Source organism: Charadrius vociferus, unplaced genomic scaffold, assembly GCF_000708025.1.
Source record: "Charadrius vociferus isolate BGI_N301 unplaced genomic scaffold, ASM70802v2 scaffold883, whole genome shotgun sequence".
Taxonomy (NCBI): domain Eukaryota; kingdom Metazoa; phylum Chordata; class Aves; order Charadriiformes; family Charadriidae; genus Charadrius; species Charadrius vociferus.
Window position 1 is genome coordinate 1,694 of NW_009647740.1, and position 23,435 is coordinate 25,128.

General features: G+C 38.9%; 1 protein-coding gene across 1 annotated transcript in view; it reads left to right on the top strand.

Moving 5' to 3' along the window:
- The first annotated feature begins 478 nt into the window (after positions 1 to 478).
- Positions 479 to 23,435, top strand: part of POLR3B (polymerase (RNA) III (DNA directed) polypeptide B) — a 76,388-nt gene continuing 53,431 nt past the window's right edge. The window contains 10 exon segments of the mRNA XM_009881974.1: positions 479 to 531; positions 618 to 682; positions 1,183 to 1,258; positions 4,481 to 4,581; positions 6,552 to 6,643; positions 7,832 to 7,949; positions 8,934 to 9,042; positions 16,689 to 16,811; positions 17,950 to 18,066; positions 18,543 to 18,677. Of these exon segments, the coding sequence (XP_009880276.1) occupies positions 630 to 682; positions 1,183 to 1,258; positions 4,481 to 4,581; positions 6,552 to 6,643; positions 7,832 to 7,949; positions 8,934 to 9,042; positions 16,689 to 16,811; positions 17,950 to 18,066; positions 18,543 to 18,677 (924 nt within the window). The 5' untranslated portion in view covers positions 479 to 531; positions 618 to 629.

The window sequence follows — 23,435 nt, forward strand, 5'->3', positions numbered from 1 at the left end:
ATCCGGAGACCAATCCGCTTCTGTTCCGTCTCCTGTGTCACATTGGCTCTCCCTCTCATTCTTCTTTATGCCAGCTGCTCTTGTTAGGGTGCAGACAACTTCTTTCTCAAGCAGCACACGTGGTTAGTTATACTATACATGGTTAGAATTATTTCAAAATAATGGCAAGCTGATAAAATATTTTGACTTGCAATGGCTCTTGTTTGCTTGTATGAATTTCAGAGTCTGTTTATTGGGTGTTTACTTTGTACAATTACCAAATTACTTTTCTGACTCAAAGAGCAATGACAGCTCTGGTGTAAACCTGGAAATGTACAGTGCAGAACCACACCGATCATACAGGCAGAAGTTTGTGAACTGAAAAAATCTAGCACAGATCCAAAAGCACTTAAAAATGCTTGTATCTTAATTTATGCCGTGTATGGTTAATGTTATTGAAGCTATTTTTATTATTTGCATGCATGTATTTTCCAGGTGAAAGGACTTGTGAAGCAGCACATAGACTCATTCAATTATTTCATCAACGTAGAGGTATGCTTTCTTGGTGGGAAGAGAGGGGCTCTTAGTACTCGGAAAAGGCGCACGGTTCTATTTTACTTTGTTTTTTTCCCCTCCAGATAAAGAAAATCATGAAGGCCAATGAAAAAGTTACAAGTGATGCAGACCCAATGTGGTACTTGAAGTAAGCATGAAATGATTTCCCTATTAGTAATAGCGTGTGTACTGTCTCATGGGTTTGTTATTGGCTATAAAATGTTTATAGGCACCTGTGTAGGTGTAAATCCAGAGAGTATTTTCCATGACTTATCTCTTATTTGGAGCATTGAAAGATGGCAAGATTTAAAGAATAATCATGTGAAGCAGACTTAATAGCCAGCTGCGAACAATACCTTATGTCACCATTTTTCTGTAAATTTAGTAATCTCAGATGACAGATAGGAGTTTCTTTTTGTCTATTTGCAAAAGTAACTTGGGGTTTATTGCACGTGCAGTTTAAATTTTAACTAACTAGAACACAGCTCAAGTACAATGAGTTACTTTGGGAAGAATCATTGCTCATTATTAATCAACCTACGTTCATTAAAGTAACTTCATTTTTCAGTATATGTAGAATTCTGCTTCCTTCAGGTCATCTGAAAACTATTTGGCTCATTGCTCATTTTGGAACTGTTTGTATTACAGGTACCTCAATATCTATGTGGGTACTCCAGATGTGGAAGAAAGCTTCAACGTGACACGACCTGTATCACCTCATGAGGTATTAATGCTTGCATTTGTCCTATTTGTTTGATCTTGGGAATGCCTTGGGTAGTAGCTGCATATACTTAAAATATTTTGAGTACCTGTGTGCTACATTAGGTGATGCAATGCGTGCCAACATCACTGTAGAAAGAAGCCTCAGAGATTTAAACATTACATAATAATTTTTAAAATTTTATTTTTTAATTTTATTTTTTTTTCTGACATGTGCAAATAGCTGTATTCAGTGTGTCGTGGTAGCTGTATTTGAGTGGGTTTCCATGAAAGTAATGAAAAATACTTCTCTTGCTTAATCTTGTGGCTCTTCTTATGACAGAGCTGAAGTCCTCACACTGCAATATAGCATTCTTTGATGTTTTTATTAACTTCTTTTTAATATTAGCCTTGCTACTCTCTGCACCACAGGTCACTTCAGTCTCCCTTTCCCTCCCAGTCATCTTTGGGAACGTATCTCTAATTTTTTGCTCATAGTTTTTAAGTCTGAGTCAGAGAGCAAACGTGGAAACTTTGAGCAGAAATGGATGAAAGTTGATAAAATTATAAGAAGCTGCAGAAGAAAGTTAGCCTTATGGGGAGTGTATTTAACTTCTTTGCACTGCTGTAAACATGTAGCTTAACAGATGGATTGTGTACTTCTGGAATAAAGATGCATGTTGGAGCACAAATGCTGCTGTGACTGAAATCAGAGAGTCTATTATTTTTGGCTGGATATAAGGTAGCTTCTGTACATATAACAAAGTCATAAATTAAGATAACATTTGGACGTTTTAGGATTGCACCCAGGTATCTAAAGCCATTCAGTTCTCTTCAGAAGTTGCTCAGGATCAAAGTATTCCTCTGCTGCTGCTGTGCTTTGAGATTTATACCACTGCAACAGAGGTACTGACAACCTCTTTGGCCTCAGAACAGGAACTGAGCTTGGAACTTGCAGTCATTTACCTACTTACAGCCTGTTGTCAACCTAATAAATCAGTTCACACAACAGATGCTTTCTTCCTTGCTATATACACTTGATACTTGAAGTTGAATTGTGGGTTTTTTTTCACGTAGTGTATGTGGCACACTTTAGACTCTATCATGAAATACATTCTGTGCTTTGGTAAAATTCTGTGAAACAAAGCCATCTAGTGGCTGTCTCTTGTGCATAGCCACGTTTCTGTCTCCAGTGACCTGACTCAAATCTCATTTAGTGCAATGGAGAGATTTTTAAGTAAGGCAAATAACTCGGCCATCAACAGTGCATTTAGATTTAATACAGGACAGGTTGTGGATCTCTCAAATGTGTAGCTAACGTTAAATCGGTAGATATGATTGTGCACAAAATGCAACGGGAAGGATTTTTTATATATGAATGAAATTTCATGCAAAAAATTGTTTGTGGCCAGCAACTCATATCCGAGAATCCAAGTATTAAAATGCCTGTTTACTTTATAACTAAAGTGACTGTACATGCAGAAGAGAGCAGAATAGATGCTTCATAGAGCATATTGACCTTGAATTTAGAATAACCTACTCTTGTATCTCAGATATATCCTCATTGATGCTTAATGCTACTGCATCATTTCTCTTTTTTAGTGTGTTATACACATGTGAAATCTATAGTTATTTTCTTAAATAGGATGCTGATCAGGTCAACCAAGGAGTGCAACTAAAAAAAAAAAAAAACCAAACCCAAAAAGATTGGATACTTCTGTCATTACAATTCTTTGTTAGAGGCTTATAAAATTTCTTCCCAAAGACACCTGAAATGATCAGATTTTCATAAGGGTCTGAGTATTTTACCCATTTTCAACCGAACTTGGGAGGTTTTATGCCCTTGGTTTCCTTAAAGATCAAGTCATGCTTGTATTTTGCCTCTAGGTGCTCAATGTAAGGAGAAGTTGCCTCAAGGAAGGTGATACAAAAACATAAGTGCTGGAATATTACACTGTGTAATTTTTATTTTAGATCTGTTTCTTGTGCGGACAAAGCACACACATAGAATCCCAAAGCCTTTTTTTTCCCAATTAATACTAATGAAGCTGTATAACTCTCCTTCTCACACAGTTCTTATGGGAGTTTTATGACCTATTCATACAGATGAATTTAAAGTAATTAGAAAATCGAAATATTCTCAGTTACTTTTAAATTTGATGAAGTTTCTGGGAGCACAATGGGACCTAGTTTCCTACAAGTCACAGCTTGAAATCTGCTGGTGCACGTCAGTATTTTATTACTAGAGAAGTTTTATGTTTTATTTAGTTTACTCTTTAATGTGGAGAGAAGGAGCATACAGCTTGCAATGATTCTTGAGACATATTTTTCCATACAGTTTCATCTTCAATGCCTAGCACAATCTTAATTGCCATTTATTAACGCCTAATCAATACATTGAAAGGCTACAGAACCACAAATGTACAAGTCTGAATACTGATAAACCTATAATCCTGGAGCTCAAAGGTATAGAATACTCAGTGGGGTCACAAATGACCTGCTGTGAGTTGCTCTGTTGTATTCAGCAAATGCAATAAATTTTGTCTTCCATGAAGATACGCAATACCCTAAGGGCTAGCAAGGCAGTCATAGAGTGAGGTTGGGGAGAGCAGACCAGAAAGATCAGATTAGGAATTATTGAGCCTTGAGCTGTATAATGTCCTACATATGTATATCCTGCTTTTCTTGCTATCTGAGGAACTTGCAAACAAATTCTGGGAGTCTTTACAAGGAGTGATACTGTAGTGGGCCTTCTGTAAGTCGTCTTTAGAAATGGTACCTCATTCTATTGAGGTAGCACAGTGTTCCTCTTACTCTTGTGCGTTTCCCTTCTATCAAATTTCATATAACAGCACGACTCTTCATCTGTTGGCAGTCTTCATTATAAATGTCCCTGAGCTGAGCAGTGCTGTCAGAGCCCATGGCGTAGTATGGTCTTTGCGTCAGCTCTGCTGATTAGGCCTGTTTGTTTAATTAAACAGTTTATAAGTTATGCTCTGCAGTGCAGTCCTCTGAAGACACAGATCCACTGGTTGCTTTTGAAACATCACAATAATTGTATTTGAGGTTTTTTTGGTTTTGGTTTAAACAGGAGACTCTGTCTAACATAGTCCGGGTACCGTGAAGCTTGGTCAAGTTTTGCTTTGCTTACTTTCTGTGTGAGCACTTACAGGAGACAGCAAACACAGGATGTTTTAAGAGCGCCTCTTCAGCTTGTAAGTTAACATCGAACCTGTTCTCCTTTTAGTGCCGCCTGAGAGACATGACTTACTCTGCCCCCATTACAGTGGACATTGAATATACACGAGGTAGCCAGAGGATCATACGCAATGCATTACCCATTGGCAGGTAAGATACTGTATGTTGAGCTTCCGGTATTAGTTTTCATTTGCTGCTGTGTTGAGAAGAGTTTTTACTGCAAAATAAATGTATGCTAACCTTGGTCCCTGGTTAAAAGAATTGGTGAGCGGGCAAATCTTGATGAACAGCTGTATAGGATGTGATCGTTTGTTCTGCAAAAACTTCTGGAAATCTGTCTCCTTCCAAAGAAGGATAACTGTAAGGATGGGTGTTGTCTATGTTTCTATTGCTAGAAAAGCAAAAAGGAAATATAGGGAAGAATACTGAAGCTGCAAGTTGCATTATTGCAAAATGAAAATAATCATGTTTGCTTTGTAGCCAAAGTACTCAGTCTTTCATACATAGTATGTAGAGGTATGTCTGTGGAAGGTGGATGGTAAAACCAGTAAAGCAAGCGTTAGTTCTTCCCTATGAGGTTAAGCGCTCCTTTAAAATTGGTTTGGTTTAGAGCCAAGGCTGAGCTTTGTGGAGAAATGTTGAGGCTTTTTTACTGGTTTTGTTTTTCTAAAGGCTGTCAAATGACTTGAGGTTATTAGTATTGTGAAGGACATCTAATTTCTTAAAGAAAAAATAATTTGCCTTAGGGAGAGAAACAAGCTCTGAACGATACCAAAAAGGCAAAATAGCTGGCAGTTCTAGCATTTATTGAAAGGAAAATTCCATTTTAAAGGCAATAAAGATGTCTGTCTTTTGTGGACAAGGTTTCTTAAAGACTTGCCCTGCTCCTTTAAAGGTCAGTGCCTTACAGAGATTGTTACTGTGTGACTGTGCATCTTACCAAAGGTGGAATACTGTCAGGAAAGAGCATAGATACTTAAGGAGCTACACATCTTGTAGTGAAATTTTAAGTTTTCATATTAAAAAAACCTACTTTAACTCTGTCAATAGAACATGATACACAGTAATGCATTTATAAAACCAACTTCTGTAGCTGTAGTAACAGTTTATTGTTCTAAGTAATTTCTTAAGAAAACAAAAATTTTTAAAAGACAATCTAAATTTGAATCCCTTGAATTATTTCATGGTGTGTGCTACAGGCGAAGAAAAGCGTTCAAGTAAATATGCATTTTCACCAAAGTTGGATCAAAAGTCCACATTTTTGTGGAAGATACTAAGGGACATGGAGGTCTTTTGGTAGGTGTAGTGATAAGCTATCTTTATCTTGTGCAAAGCTGGTTGTATTTTGTGGACTAGGTTGCTCAGTGCTTTATCCTGTCAGGACTTGAAGACCTTCGTGGGATGGAGACAGCCCAACCTCTCTATGCAGCTTTTTCCACTGCTTGACTGTCCTCGTGGTGAAGTTTTGCCCTATATCCAGTCTGTGCATCTTTAGTTTCTCTTTTTTTCCCCTCCCTAAGCATAGAATTTGGTTTTAATTTCTTGGAATATTTTTCCACCACTTCATATTGCTTCACAAAATGCTTGCTGCAGGCTTCTGTGCTAAGACACCAGAGAAACAGAGCTACTACCGGGGAAACTTCGTGCCTAGATTATGTATTAGAGGCACTATCTGCCTGCAGCCAGAAGATGTGGTTGCAATGTGGGGAATCAGATCTGAACTAGCTTTTTCTAATTAAAACTGGTAACAGCGAATCTTCAATAGCATGTTCTTCAGTGCAGACTGTATGGGTTTTGGGGACCAGGAGTCTTTGCGCTAGTAATCATTGGCCTTGGTGACTGTGCTTGCACAGATGCCTGTAGTACCTGCATAAAAATTAAATAGGAAGTGTACCGTTTCTAGCAGTAGATGTCCAATTTCAGGTCTCTCTTTTCAAACTACGTGTTGAGTGAAATAAGGTGAGCTTAAGGGAAAAAACCTGTTGTTCGTAGCTTGCATGTGTTCTAATTAACTTACATGTGTTTTCTCCAGTTTGTTCAGCACGTTTTTTGTTCTGGATTTGACTATTTGTATTTTTCTATCTGAATCTTAAGTAAAAATATAACTGGTTTTCTTGCAGAATGCCTATAATGCTGCGTAGCTCCAATTGTGTTCTTACTGGGAAAACTCCAGCAGAATTTGCCAAACTTAACGAATGTCCTTTAGATCCAGGTACATCTTTTCTCCATCTATGCTTTTAGTTTTAAATCTTTTTCAGCAAAGAAGTAAACCATTGGTACGTTTCCTGACACTGTGAAGTCATTGTGGGAACTTCTCAAGCGTATGCTTGTAACTAAAAGAAACTGGCAGGCTTTTGAAAGTGGTAAGAAATGGTTAACAGCATAGACATTTGTATTTGCATACAGAGCTTTCAACCACAAAAACAATACACCAAAATTTTGAAAAAGTTGATAAGTGTATGTAGTGTTGTACAGTAATACTGCATGTGTTACATAGGAATAGAGAGGGAGTTTGTTCATGAAAATGAAGTGGATCGGGAGAGAGTGAGATACAATGGCATCTTCCAGATTGGGAACTCTCATTTGCTGCCTTATGTAAAGCAAGAATAAAGTGTTACATAACAATATTTGAAATGTAGAGAGGAGATGAAGGGTTATAACAAGCAACTTCTTTGGTTTTTATCTGCTGCCTTTGAAGCATGCACTGGACATGTGCTGTGCTTGCTTGGGTGGCAAGATACAGTGATGTGACGTGCTGTGCTAGACAAGCTTTTAATAGATGGTTATGAGTTAAGAGAGGAATCTAACATGGCTAATGTCCTATATTGTCTTAGATACAACAAGGGCATTAAAATACATTTTTAAAAGTTATACAAAATAAATTTCTCACTGGACCGTTGGAGAGAGCAAGTTGGTAGTTATGGAAGACTTATTCTTTTTATCTGATAGCAAGCATCTGAAATGGCCAGTTGTTTTTTTATGTCCTTATGATATACGCTTCTGGCAGGCAGTATTTTTGCCTAATTTGTAGAACTAACAATTCTATAACATCTTTTAGTAAGTATGTTTACCTTACAAGTTTGGGGTTTTTTTCACAGCTTTACACTTTTCGTCTGCCTGTGAGTTCTGTCTGTCCAAGTACTTCACAAATAAAGTCTTAGCTCTCAAATACTGTGTGTGAGCCTAGCAAAAATTCTGTTTAATCTAGTGGAACATTTTTGTAGTTATCTTAGTTCCACACAGTTTGTTCTTTACTCTTTTATGGGAGAACTTGCTCTCCTGTTTTGTCCTTTGTGTACTTAGTGTTTAGTTTCTAATAATTTATATTCAAAGGCATATTGAAGGAGGCGAGTAAGGTGCGAGGGTAATAACATGCAAAATTTTCTTTTCTATTGAATAGGTGGCTATTTCATTGTTAAAGGTGTAGAGAAAGTCATTCTTATTCAAGAGCAGTTATCCAAAAACAGAATCATTGTGGAAGCTGATAGAAAAGGCACAGTTGGCGCTTCTGTTACCAGGTATGCTAAATTCCTGCAATTACATAAAGCAAATAAAACCAAAGCTTTAAAAGTTTACTGTTGTAGTTGAAGTAGCTGTGTAGTTTTCTTCCTAGTATAGTTTAACGGGAAAAAGCTGTAGACATACAGTGCGATGCTCTTGCTACTGTCATTTTGTACACTAAATCATCAGTCCCAAAATCAGTTAGTACGGTATTCCCACAAAAATCAGTGGGAGTTGCTCATATGCCTCAGGATTCATCCCAGACTAGGAAAAGCAAGTTCTAATTTTTAACATAACAAAGCATACTTCCTAATTGATGGTGTTTGGTCTCCATTCTGCAGCAAGTAACACGAAGTTACTGCAGTGGAAATAAGATGCAACCTTTTGACTGACCCTCTAAATCAAATCAAATATTTTTGTGCTACCCAAATTATTGAAAATGGCAAGATAGTCTAAATTTGTCCTTTCCTCCTCGACTGAATTTTATTTGTGTTTTGTTTGCCTTTTGGTTTTGTTTTTAAGCTGCATGATGGTATAATACGGTGCTTGTCACTGTTCAGTGTGAGGACTGTTTTTTCTTCTCCAGAGGGCTCTCATGCATTTCTCCTACTTTACTGTTCCTTTACTGTAAGCCTAGATGAGGTTAAACGTACAACAGAAAGTACTGTTATCTTATTATTGTTGTTGCCACAGTACCTGTGCACAGTTTGACTGTGCTGGTTACATCCAAGTTGGTTATAAAAGCATGCAAATATGACTTTGAAAAATACAGGCTTCTACTTCAATCAAATAGGGATCTTAGCCCTCAGAGGTGATAGTACCCTATTACCTTGGAGTTCTGGGGTGATGTCTGGCTGTTTTCATGTAATTTGTAAAAGATGAGAAAGTAGGATTAATTCAACTAAACGATTTCTTAAGCTTGGTAAATTTTATACAGAACATTCTAGGAATATCAGTGCAAACTTTCTGTTGGACATAATATTATTTTTTTTTAACTTCAGTTCCACTCATGAGAAGAAGAGCAGAACAAATATGATTGTGAAACAAGGAAGATTTTACCTGAGGCATAACACTCTGTCAGAAGATATTCCTATTGCTATCATATTTAAGGTAAGACAACTGTTGGTTTGGGGGAAAAAAAAAAAACAAACAAAAAGACGCTGCACTGTAACTCAAGAATGAACATCAGCAGCAGCTCTCAGAAGTTAGTATGTACAGAAGGACTTGGCAGGCCTTAGAGAATGTAAGCTTTTTTTCCCCTTGGGAAGTGATCTTTATTGTATAGTAAAAAAAGGGGAAAAGCGCTGCATTTTTCTGCCAGGAGAGCATTGTTGTGCCAAGACAAATGCCACTACCCCCTTACTGCTTTGTAAGGTCCCTCTGTACTATTGTCTGTGCTCCTGTTGCTACAGAAAGTCAGAAGAGTTTTGGTTTCTTTTGTTATGAGCTGCGTTGCAAACTTGTGTTAAGGGTCTTAATTTCTGGTTTCATTACTCCCGCCAATTTTTGGACTGCTAAGAAGCTCAACACCCTTCATTTCAGATCCAGGGATGTGACATAGCCATGAGCTCGTTATACATGACTTCCAGTCATAACTGTAAACAAAACTGAAAGCTTCTGGAGGAGTCTTGCAATTCTTAGACCGAGTCCTAAATCCTTTAAAATTACTAAAGTGGCTTTTATTTCTTGGTGATTAACTTCCTTTCCCTGTGAATGAGCTCTGCCTCAGTCTTCCACTTCAGAATCCCTGTGTGATTCAGGAATGCTCACCAGTATCTTCAGTACAGTGAATGCATGGACAGCAACATAGCTTTGAAGTGTTCCCTGGTGGGACTGACAAAGGGCTGTGAGAGACATCCACCCCTGATTCTGGATGAGAATTGGGGAGTGTTTGTCCTGCTAGCTGAGCTGATGGTGGTGTCATGCCTCGGCCTTCATTGCTTGTGAAACTGCCAGAACTGCTTTCTTTCACCCTGTGCTTCTCTCTTTCGTTTTAATTCACTTAAGGGGGAACATAACTGAAAGCGTAACAATGACTACTCCCTAGCTGGCCAACAGGACTGGAAGCAGGCTGGTAGCCCATCTGTGGTATTAAATGCATGGACTACAGCTAGTAATGGGGGTGGGCGGACATGCACTGTCCGGCTGCTGGAGAGGACAGCAGGGCATGACCAGGCCTTAAGCTAGGACCTGTCTTCCCAACAGCTGGTAGCTGCTTCCTGTCTTGTTAGGCTTCACTGCTGCCTGTGGGTTTGCAGGCTGGCGCACTGTGTCTGCGGAAGGAAATTGGGCAGCAGTCTTGGAGGCACTGTTCACAGGGAAGGTGGGTTAGGGCATGAAAATGCCTCTGACTGGATCTGGCAACCAATAGAAGTACATCCTATAGCTCCCTTTTCTTCTTCACTGTAATGGTTTACGGTACAGGTGATTTGGGGAGGCGGTAGTCACTCGAGGAAATAAATTTCCAGGAGAGGGCAGCACTTGCTCACAGCATCCAAACAGTTTCCACCAGCGGTACTGGTTTGTTGACATTGGCAACTACAGACCTTTCTGTATTACCACAACTCTATGGCTGATTGAGAGTTGTAAGAATTCGTTTTCTTGTAGAAAGTGCTTTGGGTTTGGTACTATAAAATAACTATAATAATTGGATTTAGACTTGAGAAACAAATGCCCGTTATCTGTGATTAAGCTAATCTCATCAAGTAGTTGAAGGAAATAATCTGGTTTTAGTGACCAGTGTTAAGGTTGAGAAATTATTTGTGGGTAGAAATGCACATAAAACTGTCAGGTTTAAATTCACAACTTTTCTGTTGCAGGAAAGTGTTAATGTGGCTCTTAGTCCATTTGCTCAAGTACCAAACAGCTGGATTCCACCTTCACTTACAGACTTTTATTACATTTTGTCACCCCCTGCTGGTATAGATAAATACCTGCTCACAGAAGAGTAACTGCTCTGGATTATTAAGTCTGAGGAGGTGGTTGTTGGGTTGGTTTTTTTAAGCAGCATTGTACTATTTGATCACCTTGTGTCAATGCTTGCTATAATTATTCCCCTGCCTATATGTATGTATCTTTTATATTCTAAATTATATAGCATAATTTTTCATTTATTTGTTGAATAAGGGGTTACAGTTGTTAGAAGCTCTTGGCAGTAGTGCTTTTCAAAGATTTATATTGATTTAGTCTGGCAGCAAATTAGCTGCACCCATTTTAACTATTCTGAATGTTCTTTTATTGACTGGCACTTAACTGTACTCATCAGTGGTCATTTTCTGTACCTTTCCTGTAATGACATGTGGACTTCAGGGATCTTCTGTACACTTTTGATGAGTCTCCAGCGGGAAACTAAAAATCCCAGACAGTGTTTTCAGTGATTGGCATATTTGTGCCAGACAGTGTTTTGTGATTGGCATATTTGCCAATCCCAGACAGTGTTTTGTGATTGGCATATTTGGAGATTTAGGCAGGCACCAGCCTCTGATCTTTGTTTCTTGGGCTGTGCTGTAATGTAATATTACTTTGTATTTAACTACTAGAAGCAACGTTACAAATGCTAACCCTGTGTAGCCTCAGCTGTCTCACATGGCAGTATTATACATAGGAGATTTGTTGGGAAAGCAAGGTGAATAATTCTTTTCTGCTGTGACCCAAGCCTTGGGTATGGAGTGTGGGGGTCTTCCTTGTTACTCTTAAGTGTTCTGCTTCTTGTAATGTAGAGCTACGGATCTGTAAGGGACAAAGTTAAGCTGTACAGACAGTCTAACGTATGAAGTTTTGGTTGCCTTTGCATCCTTAACTTTTACTATAGCAACTGCTTGTATAATTTCCGATTAAAAAATAAACTGAGAAAGCAATGACAAAAGTCTGTTGCTCTGCATTTCCTCCCAGACCAGCATCCACGCTGCAGCCAAGTTCCACAGACCTCTTGTGTTTTGACTAAGAAAATGACAAGTAATTGGTAGAAGGCTGCTGTCCAGTGTATGGGCCAGCTAGACGGGACAGTTATGTCAGCAACTATCTGAGGGTCAGTGGGAGAAGGTTGGGCAATTTTGGATTGTCTTTCTAGTCCCAGTAGTGTTAAATGGCCCAGTGTTCCTGCAGATGACTTAAGATGTAGGTCAGGTACAGAAAATCATTGTAACTTTATAGAAAAGAAAGCAAGTATTGGAGATCTATGATCTAATGTGGATTTAAAGCTACTGCAGCTGTAAAGTGGAGGTGTACTAATATGCCTTAGACATCTTTGTCAACAGCAAGGGCTGTGTAGCAGAGAACGTTACAAACACTACCTGCTAGCAGAGCTGAGGACTAAAATTCGTAAAAAGCTCCCTTTAACTAGAATCTGAGAGCACGCTCGTGTTTCAGGCATGCGTCATGGACGCAGCTGCATGCTAGGGCAAGACCTGAACATACAGAGTTCCTCATCCTTTCTTTTCTTTCATGGTGAGGAAGGAAACCCAGGTGCAAGGGCTGTGGAGAGGAGTGGAAATAGAGTGGATCTAAAGGTCCCTTGATCTGGATAGGTGGGGGGACTGGAATGTCTACGGTCACCCTAAAGGAGGCATCTGCCTTGCAGTTCATCCTTACCCAAACTGCAAGTCTGAATGACCTTGTTCTGCTGCTTTACTTTTCTGCCCTTCAAACCTGTAAGGATTTTTGTGATTGGCATATTTGGAGATTTAACAGCTAGTTGTGCCAAACACATGTTACGTTGGGGTATTGTGAAGTTTAGCACATTGACCACAGCTAACTGAAATTGATAGGCTACAAAAGGCATGTTGCTGGCACCATTCTAGTACAGACTTGAAGTGTCTGCTCTTCAGATGTGGGGAGTTAGTGCTTTGTTGCTGTGCTGGCTTAAACACCTTTTCCCTAACCTTTCTTCCTGAAAGCGACAGAGGCATTTGTGCAGCCCCTATATATGTAATTGCAGTTTTTGGGTTGAAGTAGTGATATAAATTGGACAGTTTTGCCCCCAAAGTATGTATTTGTTGAGGTTTTTAAAGGGCTGTTAACTGCCTTGTAATGGAAAACAGACACAACTAATTTGCTTTCTGCTTACTGTGTAACACTGCTTCATTAGTTAATGTACACCTAAAGCCAGAATGGTATTTAGGATGTCCTGACTTGACTTGCAACCCCAAAAGGCATTTGTTTTAGCTGTGCGTCAGTTGTGCATGGATCATAGGGCTGTCCGAACTGTGCGTAGCGTGTTTTTTGAATATGTCAGGCTGTAAGCCATGCAGGCTTTACCTGGGGATGCTCAGACAGTTTTAGGTAGCATTACAGGAAGCGTGGAATATTTTTGTAGTAGTTAAGGGTATTTCTATCTTGAAAAACATCAGGGTTACAGGTGAGGTGGTGCTGCTGCTTTTACAGGGAGCTCCCTGCATTGCAGGGAGTTAGAGAGGTTTTAAGGTAAGGTCTATTTTTCTTTTGTGCGTGTGATCTTGATTTGGTAGACTTCAGGGAGTCCTGGGAGATGAAGTAAATGAAGGTTGCATGCTGCAGCAAAACTGGTTGGGGAAGGAAGAGAATTATAAGTAACCTAGGGGGACATAAAAATTGAATTTTACAACCTGGATCGCTAGGTGAAGTATCTTTAGTTTATGTGGGAGCTATAAGGAGTTGCTCTAGGACCTGCGGCAAAAGATTTGAACAGCAGGTCAAGTTTCATTTTTAGAAACCTGTGTTAGTCTTGGAGCTGTTAAGATGCAGCTCTAGAGGAACAGCTGAATGGTGGTCTTACTGGATCTGCAGAATTACAGGTTCCCATGGCTGCAGTTTCATAGCTCGTATCTTTTGAATTATGAAAGCTCCAGACCAATTCTGTCTGTGATGTCAACCTTGAACTTCCCTGACATCTTTTTAATCCAGTCATCTGCCTGTCTCCATTCTGTAATTTAGCCTGATGGACTGCAGAACTACATTCTAGGGAAGTGCCATGGAAACGCCTAGACATCATCATTAAGACAGGAGCTGGGGGAGGAAGAGCTGGGCTTGCACTCTCTCATGCGCACTCTCTCATATGTACGTGTGTGTGTGTGCGCACACGAGCGTGCGCGCGCGCACACACACATACACAAGTACGTCTTTGGCAGCAGGAACCTCCCCAGTCCTAGGAGGTGGTTGACCCCAGTTGGACCACTTTCTCCCTCTTAAACTTAGGATGATCTGAATATTCAGAATGTTTGGTTTGACTTGTCTGCCTTATGCCCATTCCCTACTAGCCTTCCAACAATGCTCTTCAACAGCCTGCTACTGTCTCCTTCTTTATCCTTTCGCTGCTACTGTTAAGTTATCCCTTTGCAATGTCTCCTTTCCCTCCACACCCTCATAAAGTTATGCCTTTGTGACATTGCCTTCCAATCAAAAATAAACAAGATGTCTTGTGTCCTGCTTTTGCTTTTATGTTAATTCCCTTTCCCTCAGCTTTGTCCTGGGATCATGAGCACTTTAAGCATAGGACCCATTCCTACTTGGCACGTCCTTAGTGTTTCTGTAACACGAGCAACAACCCAGGAATATTTTGTTACTATCCTAGTGACATTACAGGTTAATTCTGGAGTACTTTTTTGGTGGGTTTTTTTTTGTTTGTTTTTTTGTTTTTTTTTTTTGTAGAAGTCCAACATCGGGGCCAAATTTACTAAAAAAGAAAGTATTAAGATTTCAAATCTGTCTGATACCAGCATGGGCCTGTTGCTTGCCCTGTTAGTGTTGCATGTAGGTGGATTTGTGTGTGCAGCTCTGCCCATGATTGTTGAGAGTGCTCAGATCCTAGCCTTTCCCACACACAAATTCAGAATTCGCAAGTGAGTTTGCTGCTACAAACTTTTAACTCGAAAATCTACATGGGCATAATGATATGTCCTGTTCTTATCTTGTTGGTGTCTGATGAGAGAATTCATCAAATCAGAAGAAATTACCAACCCTCTTTAATTTACTGTGGCTTTCTGTTTTTTAATAGACAAAGGAGCATAGTAAAACTGCAGATTTTTTACCCACTTGTTTTGCTCAGTTTTTACATGACTCTTACAATCTGGTTGCCATCCTAAAATTAACCTGGTGGACGGAAGTAGGGTGATATCTTATCAGCTTGCATTTGATGTGCTTTAGATAAATGTATTTCCTGGTATACATGCCTGGAATGGCACAAAGATTCCCTTAATACAGTTTTGTATAGCTGGTCAGCTATTTGGTGCTAGACACATGTAAAATTACTATTATGAAGCTTTCATGCTTTTGTAGACTTTCTTATGAGTCTAGCTCTCAGGTCATAAGGGATTTTTTTAACTTCGCTGCTGAGGTGTTTTAACTACTGTGTGACCTTATTTAGAAGGACGAAGAAGTGCAATAATATTTGGAAAGCAGAGATCTGAACTACAGTAATATCACATGGGCAAATTCTGGTTCTTAAAACAGCCTTGAGATGAGGAGTGGTGACTACTTAGAGGAACCAAACTATGGTGAAACACTTTTATCTGGTGAAGTATCTGTGTCTTGATTTGGCACTCAAGTCTGTCCAAGATGGTGGAATTGTGATCTGTGCTTTGCACTAAAACGGGAATGCTCTCACAGTGTTATAGGTGTATACTACTTTTGCACTGCTTTTAATTGCTAATAAACCACAAGGTGAAGATACACGGTTCTGAGTTCAAGGAACTTCAACCAACCACTTCTTTGTTGAAAAATTAAGAAGAAATGAAAGAAAAAATAAAAAGATAAACTGGATGTTTAACAATTAGAACAACAGTTTTGCAAGGGCTAGCTAGGTGTTAAGCAAAGTGACACCAAATGAAGGCAATAAGAAGGGAAGGTATTTGTGCATTTTTAAGGAAAATGTGACTTTTTGGGACATTGCCAGTTTTTAATGAGAACCAGAATACTAGGGTCTACATAGGCCATTATTTACAGTGGTCTTTGTGGCAGGCAGTTTGAAGAATAATATGAATGCAAACGTAACTTCCTCACAAAGTTCTGAGAAACATATTATAACTCAGCCAGAAGAGGTTTAGGGAGATTATTCCGTTTCTTGATATGGCAGAGCTCCAGGCAAATGTGTGAAGGGGGGAGCTTTAGCACCATCTGGAATCCACAAAGGCCTTCACTGCTGGCTGCCACCTTGAAACACTTACGGATAGAGAGATTTTTCTAAACCTGTTAAGCGCTTTCTTAGTTTATTAAGCTTTTCCGCAGTATAAAGTCTAACAAGGTGTCCAAGGATCAGTGAAATAATAGAATGGCTTTCAAGTGGAATTGTGTAGTGAAGTCATCTTCTAAATGCAGAGAGCTGCAAAGGAGGTAAATTGTAAACGTTTCTCAAATGGGACGTGCTGCATCACAGTCAACTGAGTTTGCGAAATTGCTTGTGGTAAGAGACCATGTGTAATCTTTTAAGAAATTTCACCTTTATTTATTGTAAATCTTGACTTGGTTTTCATTGTTACACACATAGGGTTGTTATTACCTGCTATTTATTTTTTCTTAAGAAAAAGCATAGAATTTAACTCCTGTCTGAAGAAAAAGGCGCTCTCCAAAGAGTGCGTGTGTGTTCCTTCTGCTTATCAAGATTTCCATTTAGCGTTCTTCCATAGCTAGAATATGTGCTGCCAGTGCCAGATGGCACAGTTTCTTAGAGAAGAACTAGCTCTTGCTTAGTAGTAATGCAGACAAACAATACCAAATTAGCATAAGCAAATGTCAGTGAGTTAACATAAAGCCTGTGCTATTTCTGTCTTTTCTTCTCTTCCTAGGCCATGGGTGTTGAGAGTGACCAAGAGATTGTACAAATGATTGGCACAGAGGAACATGTGATGGCTGCATTTGCTCCTAGTCTGGAAGAGTGCCAAAAAGCTCAGATTTTTACACAGATGCAGGTGTGTCTTTTCACATGGCCAGAGGCCATAAAAATCTAAACATGGTGGGTATTGACCACTTTGCTGTGTCAGCAGTTGACATACACTTTGTGTTTTGAGGTTTGTTTTTTTTTTGTTGAGGACGATTCCCATTTTTTAAAAAGGAATTGCATGCCCCATTGATGTGCACATTACCACTTAATCGCGAGTAGATGTTCTCCTCCAATTCTAGCTTCTTGTATAAAGTCCACAATAATAGCCACCCTCCGTCCTGCTAAAGGATAATTTTTGTGCTCTTGTACTTTTTTAATTAGCCAGAACACATGTCATTTTGTTGGCAGCATTTCCATCGTGTACATATTAATCTGCTACGAGAAGCTTTTGAAGATTAATCTTATTTCTGCTATTTCATTGTAAACTTTATCAAATCATTCCATGTGTGATGTTGAGTATTTTAAAGTGCATGTCTTTCTAGTTTGCATCCTTTGGGGCATTTCAGGGTTAGAGGTAGCATGAAGGCCTACCTAATTCAGGGTCAGAAGAGTAAAATGGTGATGCTGGAGGAATAGGGAGAAATGTGAAGCATCCAGGAAAACAGAAATAAAGAAGTTACTCTGTGCAAGAAAGGTCAAATAAAAAGAAAGTTAGCTATTTCAGGAAGAGGATAAGAGGTGGAAAGGATAATCTGTCATTTAGTGGAGCGGGTAATTCTTTGGCGTAGGGTGCATGCCTTCATTTCCAGGCAGGAACTTCCTGTGTGGACCTGGATAGTTTCTTTGAGGCATCTGACCCTGAATTCTGCAGACTGATTCAATTTCTTGGACAATTGGTGAGAGGGTAAGAATCCATTAATCATTGCAAGGTACTCTTGGAGACAGATGTGGATGCCATACAGTAGTGTTTGTGCCTATTAAACAGTGAGTGCTACCTCATGGTTTAATACCTGAATGAAAATTAGCAAGTACAGGAAAGAACTGGAGGTGAAAAGTCAAATTAAATAAACTAGATATCTTTGGAATTTATATAATCCTTTTTCCTATATCTCTGCAAAGTGGGATTGCACTTGCTGAGGTATACATACAGAACTCCGTGTGTGTGTGTATATTTGTATAGGTTGCAATTCTGATACTAATTCAAGTTAATTCCCCCTCCTTGACAGGCATTGAAGTATATTGGAAACAAGGTACGAAGGCAAAGGATGTGGGGAGGCCCAAAGAAAACAAAAATGGAAGAAGCACGAGAGCTGTTAGCATCAACTATTCTGACCCATGTTCTTGTATGTAATGTTGTGTTTGGTTTTTTTTTTTAAACTGAAGTAAATATGTGTGGTTATTCATGGTGTGAGCTTTCTTGGCAGGGAAAACTGTCTTTATTTGCTTTGTAGCTGAGAAAAAGTAAATCATCCTCAAAATAAAGGGGAATATTTGGATTGAGTCAAAAGTAATGTTTATGAAATGCTGTACCATTGAACTACTTATCATACTATGCATTTTTTTCTGCATAGCCAGGCAGTATCAAGTGTTAGTTCAGGACCTTATTCTCATGACCTATACCTTTATTCTGATTTGTTTTCAATTTACTATCTGTTTCAATGTCACTAATGTGTATTACTTTTAGCATTTTTTTAAGAAGGTAAAGCACACAAATCCCTTTCATAACTCCTCAAGTCAGCCCAGATTACCCGTTGATTTGAATGGACTGAACCTAAAGCATCAGTATGTTTTTCTTTTTGTTTTTTGTTGTTGTTTACAGGTGAAGGAATTCAATTTCCGTGCCAAGTGCATATACACAGCAGTGATGGTGCGCAGAGTAATTTTGGCTCAAGGAGAAAATAAAGTAGATGACAGAGACTACTATGGAAATAAACGTTTGGAGTTGGCAGGGCAGGTGAGTTTTTACATCATAGGTGCTCTTTTAGGGCTTTCTTACTGTCTGCTTTTAAAAGGTGCAGAATAAGGAGTCTTCTCAATTGAAGTGTTTTTCCTCTAATTTTATTTTTGTTGGCTTTTCTGTATTGCCTCCTAGATACGTTTCCCTGATTAAGACTAATCAACTATATTCCCACTTCTGTATTGCCTTTTTATACCAGACAAAAGGGCAGAGCAGTGTAAATACCACACCAGTTCTAGTTCCATTAGAATATTGTTAGTGCCAAGAAGGCAGCAGTAAGATCCATCTTCCAGTGTCCTCCTCTAAGCAAATGGGTAAGGGAATAAACCAGGGCCAAGTTGGTACCTGCATGTCAGGTCTAGGCTGTCCCACTATGGAGAACCCAGCTTGTGTAGCAGCTTACAGAACAGCCACTCAAGCCTCTTGTAGTTTGGAGAAGCCCATAAGATTGCTTATTTGTTGTCAACTGCCTTTCTAGTCTCCAGAGTAGCATGAACTAACAAAGTAAGTGTCCTAAAGTTAACTTGAGCAACTAATGAAAATGGATTGCATGGAATTCTCTGCTTGCAGAACTTTGGCACTGGAGGTAGAAGCAGTAACAAAGGGCTGTAAAGGAGGGAATGGTTTGAGGTATCTGGCTGGCACTTTTCTTTTGCAGAGCGGGTGGCAGTTCACAGATGTTGGCCAAACTACGTTCCCCTAATGCAGTGGGAATTTGCCTATCAGGTGAAGGAACTGCTTAGCTACCATGGCATGGATTTTTCCTTGCCATGTGTTGTTATTTGACTAACCAATTTAAATAAGTATTGGACTTCTTTGCTGTGCTCTGTATTAATTTAAGTTGGAGTTTTGGCAGTCAGTGTCATCTCTGGTTATTGATCATGCATTGGAAATTCAGACAAGTATACATAATGCACCAGGTTGGAGAGACTATGCATCTCTGCTCCCCACATCATTTGTATTGGGATTTCTGTTGCAGCACAGGTGACAATATCTGTTCCTTTTTGTTCGTATCCAGTGGGAATTTCATCTTACTGTACTTTTTAAGATGAGTGCTTGCATATTGTCTCATACTCCTCTTCTCCTTTCCACCTTGCCCTGTCCTCCATACTCACATGTGAACACACACAGAGAGCACACGATCATTTCAGAGTAAAAACATGTTTTAATTCCTAGTTTTCTGAAGAAACTTAGATGACACTCTTGAACACACTCTAAGCACAAATACAAGGAAAAAAACCCTCTTAACCTGTTATGAAAAAATAATCCTTTCTTCAAATTAATATGTTGACTGTTCATCAAACTTAGTCTTGTGCTGAAGCAGAACATATTTCTAGAGAGTAAGGAGTAGTAAGAGGACATTAGTGCAATATTCTAATGGGGCAAATATTTTAAGCTGTAATGAATTTATTTGGTTTCTGCTATAATGTTGTTGCTGTAGTTCAGTATGACTGTAATCAGTAAAATTAGCTGTTGCTTTATCATCATACTGTTCTTATTTAACTGGATTGAAGGGGTTGTTTCCCTATTATTTTTAGAGGCAGAAAGTACAGCAGGTAATAAGTTTTCTACAAGCAGTAAGAAAAAGACCTCTGCTCACACAGATGTTAACAACCAAAGTTGTTTTAAATTAACTGGGAAGAGGTTTTAAATGTAGAGGATCATCATAACAAAGCCAATGCATATTTTTTTCTGCATCAAGGAGAACTATGCAGGGGGGTTATAACACTTGACTAAGAGTAGTTCCAGTGCCTTTATGATATTTTAAAAGCTCATTTCAAGCTGAACTCTTGAATTCCTCCGTGCCATGTTATCGATATAATATTAATTTGATTGGATTACAGACTAAAAAGTGCAGAGATTTTTTTGCCAGATTCTAAATGTTTGTGTTTAGCTAAAGTTTGTGTGGATAAAATGGTTGTTTTTTTCTTTTAATGCCAGCATGTTCCTGGAATAAAAATCCTGTTGATTTAAAATTTGAATAAAGAAAAAAAAAAAAAAAGAAAATATTCCCATGCGAGGAGAAAAACATAGCAGTCTAAACAATGTAAAGACATAAAAGGCATTGTGTTTATAAAAATGTGTGAAAACAATAGCTGCTAATTTCACACCCCATGGGACAGGAGAGTACGAAATGTGCTTTAGCTTTAGATAACAGAGTTGTATCCAGTAGCCAAGCTGGTTTACAGAGCTTTCTCTTAGTCTTTCTGCCACTAGAGGCTCGGTAGGCCAGGTGCCAGCTGAGGTGTTAGCAAAACCTACCGATTTCAGGCTTAATCTTTTCACCTACCTTTTCTCTTTCCTTAATGTGTTCATTATTTGCTAAGCATTACTCTGTTCTTTGTCCTTATTTTTTTTTGTTTCTAATGCAGCTTGCTTTGTATGGGTGAGATATGGAACAGCACCAAAATCCGGCACCCTGGAAAGCAAGGGATTTCTACCCTGTGACAAAAGAATACCGCCTTGACTTCAGAGATTGCCTAATCCCAGCTGTTCTGATAATATAATTAAGGCTGCCTAATGTCTTTAATTTTGCAACCAGTTTGTGTGAAAGGGAGAATTTGGCACTCTAAAGGCTTAAACGCTAAATAGCAATCTCAAGGCGCCTAATTAGAATTCTCTGACATTAAGCTAATTGGTGAAACTGTATTTCAGCAGCTTAACTTCTTTATTAATTTTTCTTAGGATTTTCAATGAAAATCAATTGATGAGCTGTCAGTATTTTTTTTTCTTAAATATAATTTGCTCCTTAGTGCTCCTGTCTGAAGCAGGCTGAAAGGCCCTGGACTAGCTATGAAATCCGTTGAATATTATCACTGGCATTCCATCCTTTTTCTTTAGTCTCTTGCTCTTGACCTAAATAATGTGGTGGTTGTGAGATTCTGCTTTGCTAGATAGTCAGAGCTCTTACAGAGGGAGAGTCTGTGAGTGAAATTAGCGAAGTATGATGCTTTTCAGACTGGCAAATAGTAGCAAGTTGGTGTGCTTGGACTTTATTAGTTCAGAGAAGACAAAGTATGGTGTGGCTTTGTCATCCCTATGGCATGTAGAATTAGGAGATTTTTTTGAATTTTATGATCGAGAAATCAAATATGAAAACATTTTCTGAGTGATTTTTATTTTAAGTGTTCTGTTAAATGTTTAAGTCCAGCTCAAACCTGTTGAGGTCAAATGTATACCATGATTGATTTCAAAAGAGTCTAATTCTTATTTGACAAGATTATCAGACATCTTAAAACATTCCTTCCTTTTTCTTTTTACTTACTTTTGAGATACTTCCGTCATAATCTAGTTTTTGGAGGCTCCAGTGGGTTCTCCTTCCTAAGATGGTGCTTCTTAAAAGATGCTTTTATTTCTGCTGAAAATCTGATTTAAATGAGCTGTGACATGACAGGTGAGTTGCAGGTGACTGGATTTCTTTTTGACAGTGGTGAGAGGGTATCACCTTGTAAATATTAATGGTACTGTAAGCATCAGGAAAGGAAAGAGGGTCTACAACACCTTCCTCTCATGCCAAGGCCAGGTCTGAAAAAAACCCATTTAAGCAGTTTTCAGCAAAAACTCACTGTCCCGAGTGGAAATAGGATTCCATTTTTTGCCAAGGGTTAGAATACAGTGTATGTTATTGCTGGTTTTACAATTTGGTTAAGTGTTCTCTATGCCTTGTAGAGTAGACTGTCAAAGATAATCCAGTCTTGCTCTCCATGAAGGCCAGAGGGAGTGTTTTTTTGCAAATCAGATGTCTGTCTTGAGTTTCCAGGTGTTATTTGTTATTTTTTTTATTCTTAAATCCGTTTGTGATGCCAGTGGAAAGAGTAGCTTATAATTTAGTTAGCTGCTTTACAGTGTCATCTACCAAATGCTTTGGCCAGCCCAGCCAAGGCATGTAGGGAGAGGGAAGCAAATGAAAGCTGGTGAACCATCCCAGTGATAGAGGAATGAGTGGTTTGCTCGCTTGTTTCCAGAAGGTGAGGAAAAGTTGGGACTATGTCTGATGGAGGCAGTTAGAATTCAGTTTAATTCTTCACACACAGAAATTAAATTATACAACTGACTCCAGAATGTCTTAGTTTGTGGTGGCTGAATACCTAGCTTGTTCAGCCCCACAATGCTTTGGATGCTGGGAACCACCATTTCTGGCATTGGTGGCTGCTGCATTTTTAGTTCTTCTGACACGTGGAGCTGCTGTAAAATAGAGCCCCGGGACAGAACTGCCAGGCTTTAGAATGTACACTGCTTGCTTGCAAAGCTAATCATTGTGAACACTTAAAATGTATCATGTCGTGCAGATTTAAGTATTTTGGGAAGCTATTAGTGTTTGCAAGGAGAGGGTAAGCACACTGCAGAAGCAAAGTGAATTGGAGAGCAAAAGAAGTCAGATCACAAACTTTGGTAGCCTTTTCCTTTTATGGCTATTTTAAGAATTAGAAGTAATTATTATACAGGAAATAATTGACTTAAATTGCAGCACTTTTGAAGGGTTGAATTGCTGGGTTTTTTTCAATTCAGCTGTGTTACATAGCTGCTTTGCTTTTTTTTTTTTTTTTTTTTTCCTGGCTGCCGGCACCAATTAACAGATTTTTTTTCCGCTGTCGGTGTGACTGGTTTTCCATAGATTGTGATTGGCAGAAAGTAGCAGGATAAAACTGTATCTGAGTGAGGAAGCTGCCTGTGTAACTGAGATATGTCTTGCCAGCTGTCAAGAGCAGAGGTTGCTTCTGGGCCCCTAAAAAAAAGTGGTTTAGTTGTGCTTGT